Source organism: Arachis ipaensis, chromosome B10, assembly GCF_000816755.2.
Source record: "Arachis ipaensis cultivar K30076 chromosome B10, Araip1.1, whole genome shotgun sequence".
NCBI classification, from domain to species: domain Eukaryota; kingdom Viridiplantae; phylum Streptophyta; class Magnoliopsida; order Fabales; family Fabaceae; genus Arachis; species Arachis ipaensis.
The window spans coordinates 689,694-697,872 of NC_029794.2; the positions used below are offsets into that span (position 1 = coordinate 689,694).

The 8,179-nt window shown below is 29.2% G+C and overlaps 2 protein-coding genes across 2 annotated transcripts in view; both read left to right on the top strand.

Moving 5' to 3' along the window:
* Positions 1-3,861, top strand: part of LOC107619873 (probable protein phosphatase 2C 47) — a 4,706-nt gene extending 845 nt beyond the window's left edge. Inside the window, exons 2-4 of the mRNA XM_016322110.2 lie at positions 863-1,068; positions 1,722-1,930; positions 3,124-3,861. Coding sequence (XP_016177596.1) covers positions 863-1,068; positions 1,722-1,930; positions 3,124-3,479 — 771 coding nt within the window. The 3' untranslated portion in view covers positions 3,480-3,861. The remainder of the gene's footprint in view (positions 1-862; positions 1,069-1,721; positions 1,931-3,123) is intronic.
* Positions 6,478-7,874, top strand: LOC107619874 (amino acid transporter ANTL1). The gene has a single exon (XM_016322111.2). The coding sequence runs from the start codon at positions 6,576-6,578 to the stop codon at positions 7,851-7,853; it is 1,278 nt and encodes a 425-aa protein (XP_016177597.1). The 5' UTR covers positions 6,478-6,575; the 3' UTR covers positions 7,854-7,874.

Consider the following 8,179-nt stretch of genomic DNA (forward strand, 5'->3'; position numbering starts at 1 on the left):
AAAAAATGATCTAAATTAAATATGTGAATTTTCTTTTTCAATTTACAAACTCTTTTCTAGCCATATAATAAGCTGCCCGATTGACAATTTTAGTACTATTCACAAGAAAATGATTTCAAATAGAACTTTTAGCTAGCAACATATATATATAAGTATTTTTTCCGCATAAGTTTTTTATTTTTCATTTTTTTTTGTTTTTTACTTTTTTCTAATGGTGTGGCATGGGTTCTCTAGCGATATATTTGTAAGTCTTAGGTAGCGTTTGGAAAAGAGACAGAAACTGAGAGACTGAGATTGAGAAACAGAGATTGAAATAAGTTTTAATATTGTGTTTGGTATAAAATAGAAGATAGAGACTGAAATAAAAATGAAGCTCTAATTTAATTTGCACAAATGATGAAGTTGGAATTAATTAATTAAAATTGGAGTATTTTAAATATAAAATGTTATTAAAGTTTCAGTCTCCATTTTTAAAAATTTCAATCCCATGTGTTCCCATTTTTTAAAGGTATCGAAATACTAAAATTCTAGGGATAGTGACTGAAATTTTAGGATTTGAATTCTCTAAAATTTGAATTTCACTTTAGATAGTAAAGTGTGATCTCTCACCATTTATTTCATAGGTGGGACCAAGAATAAATATGAAAGAGAAACTATTCAAGGGTAGAAGATCACACTCTACTCTCTAAAGTAAAATTCAAACTTTAGAGGATCTAAATCCGAAATTTTAATACCAATTTCTAGACCAACAAACATGATATTGAGTCTCAGTCTCCTAGTTTCGGTCCCAATACCTCAAAACAAACGCTACCTTGATTCCTAGATACTTAGTGAGTTATTGCATTATTATTAATAATTATAGGTATTTGATGGGCATGGAGGAATTGATGCGGCATCATTTACCAAAATAAACATTCTTAAGCTAATAGTTGAAGATTCACATTTTCCATCCAACATTAAGAAAGCTATTAAGAGTGCATTTGTGAAAGTGGATCATGCATTTGCAGATACTACTTCACTTGATAGTTCTTCAGGCACCACAGCAATTGTTGCCCTTATTTTGGAAAGGTTAGTACCATATATATATAATGTGATTAATTTTTTGTTGCGATGAAATCACTTATTTTAAAAATTTAAACCGATAAAAAGAGGTACATAAATTATTATATATTTATCATGCAACTTCATACGAAAATATCTTTTTTGAAAATTTGGGTGAGCTTTGCATAAAATTAATTTTTTTTATAACAAGAATCGAATTATAAATTTTGAAGTTATATAAACTTTGATATCATGTCATACAATCATAATTTCAAAAATTTAAATCAATAAAAAAATTTTAATTGTTTTTTTTATTTATTTTATGTTAATTTTTTTTTTAAAAAATCAATAAAGATATTGACCTTTAAATTCTTAGATTATAGAAGCTGTCATACCAAAAATTAAAGCCGATAAAAAAATGCATTAACAATTATATATCTATTAAGGTGAAAACTCAGGTGCAGTCGGCTTCACGTGAAGTTGACACCTGAGAGTCATTAGATAAAATTTCAGTCAAAACAGTTAAATTATCTAACGACTTTCAGTATCAATTTTACGTAAAGTCGACTTCACTTGAGTTTTCACCGTCTATTAATCAATCATGTTATGTTGCACTCACTTATTGCTACTTCTAATAAAATGTATCATCTAACTACTATCTAGAATATTCCATATTCTAGGGACTTGATAGTTGCCAATGTGGGGGATTCTCGTGCCGTAATGGGAAAAAGAGGTAAAGCCATAGAACTTTCCAAAGATCATAAGCCAAACAGCACTTCTGAAAGATTAAGAATTGAGAAACTAGGTGGTGTGATCTATGATGGATACCTCAATGGACAACTATCAGTGGCACGTGCTCTTGGGGATTGGCACATCAAAGGTTACAAAGGTAATTAATATAAGGTTTAATTATTTTGTCGGTTCTTATAGTTTTATCGAATTTTTAATTAGGTTTCTATATATTTTTTTTAATTAGGTCCCTATATCATATCAAATTTTGTAATTAAGTTCATACTATGATAAAAATATTAGAATTAATAGAGTAACTAAGTGTTAGGTATATTCGTTTTGTTTAATAAAATATTCCGTTAATTCTAACATTTTTGTCACGACAGAAATTTAATTATAAAATTTGATATTATATAGTGATTCAATTGAAAAAAAAAAAGTATAAAAATCTAATTAAAAATTTGATAAACTATAGGAATGGAGAGAATAATTAAACCTTAATATAAAGTAGTAATATGTATATAACATGCTTAATTCAATTAATAGAATTACTTAGAGTGAAATAATGTATAGTAGTTAATACAACTGAAAAAATTGCAATGAATTATATTAAAGGAAGTTGAAATTTTCTCTTTGAACTTTATTTTCTTTATATCTTCTCTATGATTTATTAATTCTAAGAATTTTTTTTTGTGTAGTTACAACAAGCTTAGTCACAAATAGTTAGAGGAGCTCAATATTTTTTAGAAAAGTTAGAATTGTGTTTATTTTATTTTATTTTTTGTTTAGAAAATTAAGAATAGGAAGAATTGAATTTTATTTTATTTTTGTTCATAAAAACTCCAATATTATATATGCCATAAATTTATTTTTCCCCCCAAAAATTTAATTCAGTATAGATATTACAACCACAATATTGTGATAGCAAGTGTAATTGTGATCGTAATGTAAAACCCTAAAATCCTTATTACCCTAATTACTCATAAAAATATTATTAAGAAAGCGTTCGTTATTCCATATCATCATTTTCATTTGTATTGTATACATACATTTACAATCGAAAATATTTGATAACAAAAAAAATTAGTAAAAAAAAAAATCAAAATTTATTTTATTTAGAACAAGTTCTGCCTGTTGTTTTTGTCTCCATAACATGCGTTACCATTTACAATTATACATATAAAGAGAGGCTCTATTATACATTGAGTGAATATCCCACCCAACCCCTGATAATTACCTCGAAAGGACAACGAGGCTCTTGTGCCAAAAAAAAATCAATGTTATTTTTTTGGCACAGTGGATAATTAATTTTCATTATTTTCCAAAATTTCTTACATATATATATTATTACAGGTAATTCAATGTGCCCATTAAGCTCAGAGCCAGAATTAGAAGAGGTTGTATTAACAGAAGAAGATGAGTTCTTAATAATGGGGTGTGATGGATTATGGGATGTGATGAGTAGCCAATATGCTGTGACAATGGTGAGAAAAGAGCTGATGAAACACAATGATCCAATGGAATGTGCAAGAGCTCTTGTTTCTGAAGCACTTCAACGCAATGCATGTGACAATCTCACTGTTTTGGTCATTTGTTTCTCCATGGATCCACCTCCTAAGATTGAAATCATCTCCAGGTTACATAAGAGGAGGAGTATTTCAGCTGAAGCCATTGACGTTCTCAAGGGTTTGATCAATGCCACAAGTTAAATATATAGAGAGAAGGACAAATAGATCCATGACCTTTTGTTCCGCGGACATTTTTGTCCCTAACCATTGAAAAATACTTTTAAGTCCCTGACCTTCACAAAATTTGGACGGATCAGTCCTTCCGTCCAAATACCTCCGTCAGGGATTGATCCGTCCAAATGTCTTCGTTAGGGACTGATCTGTCCAAATTTTGTGAAGGTCAGGGACTTAAATGTATTTTTCAATGGTTAAGGACGAAAATGTTCACAGAACAAAAGGTCAGGGACTTATTTGTCCTTTTCTCACAAATATATATTAATTAATTAACTAGTTAGTGCTTCATTCAATTTTGCAAGAGAATGTTGTTTGTATATATAAAGGGATTATTATATTTATATGAAGATGATCAAAATAATCTTTATGGAAAGATAATATATACTTAAGATATGTACATATATTATGTCAATTTAACAGTTTAGTTAAATATAATAAATAATTTAACCATATATTTTAACTATTATCTTTGTATAAAAATTATTTTAAACATTTTTATCTGAGTCGTTATCTAGCTGTCTATAGTTATAATTTAATGGTTACATACAGAATAAATAATTGATTTGGTAGTAAACCTTTTTATATAACACTATAATTGATTTAGTTCTTGTTGTATTGTCCTTTAGTCTTTGTACTTCTTTAGCTTAATTATAACTATAAAAAAAAAAAAACAAAAAGCATAATTAGTTATCAATTAGTTTTAAATTAAGAGATTTGACAATGTTGAACCATTTCAATAAAACATTTTTTGACAGTTTTTCTGCTATTTATTAGTAATGGTTTTAATTGTCGTTAATTTTTGTTCACAACAACAACTATAAAATTATTGTTTATTTGTGCATCATCATCATTACATATAGCGACGGTTTTGGACAACTGTAGATAAAAAATGTTCCTAAATAATTTGTAATGATTTTAAACTAATGAAACATTTGCTAATCTGCAACACTTATTCGAGTGGCTTTTTGTGTTATATTTAGTGTCGGTTGAAAACAATCGCTAAATGAATAGTTTTTATTATAGTTTTATTATTTTAATATTTAACGACAGTTTTAAACCACCAAAATTTTAGAAGGTATAATTTTAAAAGTTTTAAATGGTAGTTAATATTGATCTCTATTATATTATTAAAATTTTCAATTTCAAATTAAAAAATAAATTAATCAAATTCGTCTCCCAAAGATAACAGACCTGATCGCGTTAGTCCTTCCGTCATCTCTTCTATTAGTCCTTCTGTCATCTCCTTCTATGATAAAATCTTCTATGAGGCATTCTATCAAACATCTTATATACATCATACTTAATTAACCTATCAGACTTTATCCTACGGTAAAATCTCAAGGCTTCAAGCAGAAAATAATTTTTTGCATATTCTTTGAGCATGGTGTGGTAAAGTATATCGAGCTTGTCGTGGTCGTTGACAATGTCAAAGGCATGTGAGGCTTCAGAGATGCTGTCGAGCTTGCAAAACAAGTGCTAGTGGTAGAAGTCATTCTTGAGGATAAGGGGAAGGAATTGGCGGAGCTCGGTGAGAGAGTTGCAGATCTCTAGAAGAACCAAAGAAACCGCCTAGCCACTGGCTATTAGAAGAGCAAGCATAAGAATAAATAGCATAGAATGTGGCGCGGCACGGTACATATCCGGAAAGGCAGAATGGAATATTGAGCGATGCAGTGATGAAGACCAGGGAAACAGTGCTGTGGTGGTTATGGAGTTTCAGGGAAGAATGACATCCATGGCTATTCAGGTAAGAGCTAGTTGCTATGGAGTTTCAGTGTTCAGGAAGAGAATCAAAAAGAAAGAAAATCAATAAAGAAAAAGATGGCTAATGGGTGGGATTTTTTGGGCTGGTGGGTCGGGTTTAAGCCTTTATTTGTTGGGCTAGCTTACAAAAAAAATGACATCGTTTTATGTATTAAAATATACTTTAACGTGCCATGTCATTTTCTGTTAGTACCATCAGTAGTAAAATGGTTGTTGCTTATTTAAATGTTAATCAATTAAATTGAGTTAGTTTAATAGTTAATTTATTAGTTTATTTAAGTAAGTATTATAAAATATTTTAAATTTCATCTTATACATATACAACAACTTATTAATCAATAAATTAATATTTAGCTTGTTAGATTATTAAGAGATACCATAGAAAAAAAAATACTAACAGAATTTGATATCGCTTGTAACTTATTGAAGCATCAAGTAGAAAAAAATTATTTTTATATTAAAAAACCAACAAGTGTTACTTCTGTTTGTTTTATGTTAATTTGAACAATATTTATAGTAAATGTTAAAATATTATTTCTAAGAAATTTCATTTTACACTTAGAGAATGAAATGCATGTGAATGTTAATATAGTTTAAAATATAAATTTTTTTCATTCATTATATTTAGAAAAGTTAACATCAAAATAAATATATAAGTTTAAGAATTCAATATAATTCATTTGTGACAAGGATTTATATGAATGTCAATTAGCAATATAAACACCTATTATTTAATTTGACTTTATATTATTATTTTAATTGAAAAAATTGTGATACACGCAGTTTAAAAAACAAATAAATCTAGATAGACATATCACACTACTTAGGAGACCAAATTTTTAGATACAAAAAATATAAATAATTGTTGAATCAAACAAAGCAATGTAACTCATCGTCATTTGTTTATCCAAAAAATAATATGCATACCATATCATTTTAGTAAGTAATTCAACTAAACTTTTTTTTTCTTCAAATTTTTGTACCAAAAGAAAATAAAAAAAGGTTTTAGTTTATTTTATATTAAATAACAAAATTAGACAATAATTAACATATATACCATCAAATCCAAATCCAATATTCTCCTTTCTTCAACCTCAATAATGCTTTACTACAATAATAGCATTTGTCTATTGTTTAAGAAAATAAGCTACTAAATTAGCATGTGCCAAAATTTGATTCACATTTCACATAATCTCTTTCTCTTATGAAGAATGCATGCATGTTTTAACTACATAATTATACCTCATAATAAGATACAACATCATATCATTGAATTTGATCCCATCATTATTCAAAGCAATGGGGCTTCAAAAGAAGAATCGTACAAAGTCTTCATCATCATCAGCACCAAATGAAGATACTCCTCTATTGGGTGGCCATTATCAACCACTTTCCTCCAAAACCAAAACCTTTGCAAATATTTTCATAGCCATTGTTGGTGCAGGTGTTCTTGGCCTTCCTTATTGTTTCAAAAAAACCGGTTGGATATTAGGGCTAATTATGCTTTTTACCGTGGGCTTTTTCACACATTATTGCATGATACTCCTCGTCCAAACGCGACGCAAGCTCGAATCATCTTTTTCCCACACTATCTCCAGAGGATCTTCGAAAATCAATTCATTTGGTGACTTAGGTTATGCTATATGGGGACCCTCTGGCAAATCGTTTGTGGATTTGATGATTGTGCTTTCGCAATTCAGTTTCTGTGTTGGTTATCTTATTTTCGTATCGACCACTCTCGCCTACCTCTCAAAATATGATTCAATTCTTGGTTTGACGCCCAAGGTGTTGATCCATTGGGCTTGTTTCCCATTTCAGCTTGCCCTAAATGCGATTCCAACCCTAACCCATTTGGCTCCTTTGAGCATTTTCGCAGATATTGTTGATTTCGCGGCGAAAAGTGTTGTAATGATTGAGGATGTCTTCATATGCTTTGAGAATAGGCCTAATTTGAAGGCCTTTGGTGGATTCCCTATGTTCTTCTACGGTATTGGTGTCGCGGTTTATGCTTTTGAAGGAATAGGGATGGTTTTACCATTGGAATCTGAGGCCAAAGATAAGGAAAAGTTTGGTGATGTTTTGGGTTTGGCAATGATGTTAATTTCCATATTATATGGTTCATTTGGTGCATTAGGTTACTTTGCTTTTGGTGATGAGACACAAGAGATTATAACTACAAATTTTGGGCAAGGGCTAATTAGTGATTTGGTGCAATTTTGTCTTTGCATAAATTTGTTCTTCACTTTTCCATTGATGATGAATCCTGTTTATGAGGTTATTGAGGGTAGGTTTTGTGATTCTAGGTATTGTTTGTGGATGAGGTGGTTGATGGTGTTAGGGGTAAGTTTGGTAGCAATTTTTGTACCTAATTTTACAGATTTTCTATCTCTTGTTGGGAGTAGTGTTTGTGTTATTCTTAGTTTTGTGATGCCTGCTTTGTTTCACTTAGTTGTGTTTAAAGAGGAATTAGGTTTGAAGTGTGTGGTAAGAGATGGGTTAATTATGTTTTTTGGATTTGTTATTGCTGTTTCAGGAACATGGTATTCTCTATTAGAGATTTTTGAGAATGATGTTTGATTTAAAAAAAGGTTGTTGTATATATTATTATTTGTATATATATAAAGTGAGTCTCACATTTTAATTAGTGTTATATTTCAGTTAGTTATTGTTTCTATTTTATGAACATAAATGAGTATTCAAAAGAAATCAATGTGTACACATTAAAAAAAGAATAAACTAATATAAATGATAATGATATGATATTGTTTTCATTTAATAAAGAATATGTATGAGAAATTATAATATTAATATACTAGAATCATATAAATGAAATGAAAAATAGGTTTTGGCAACTTTGACTGAATATTTTTGTTTTCGAACATTTTCCTTTCATCTATAGCCGC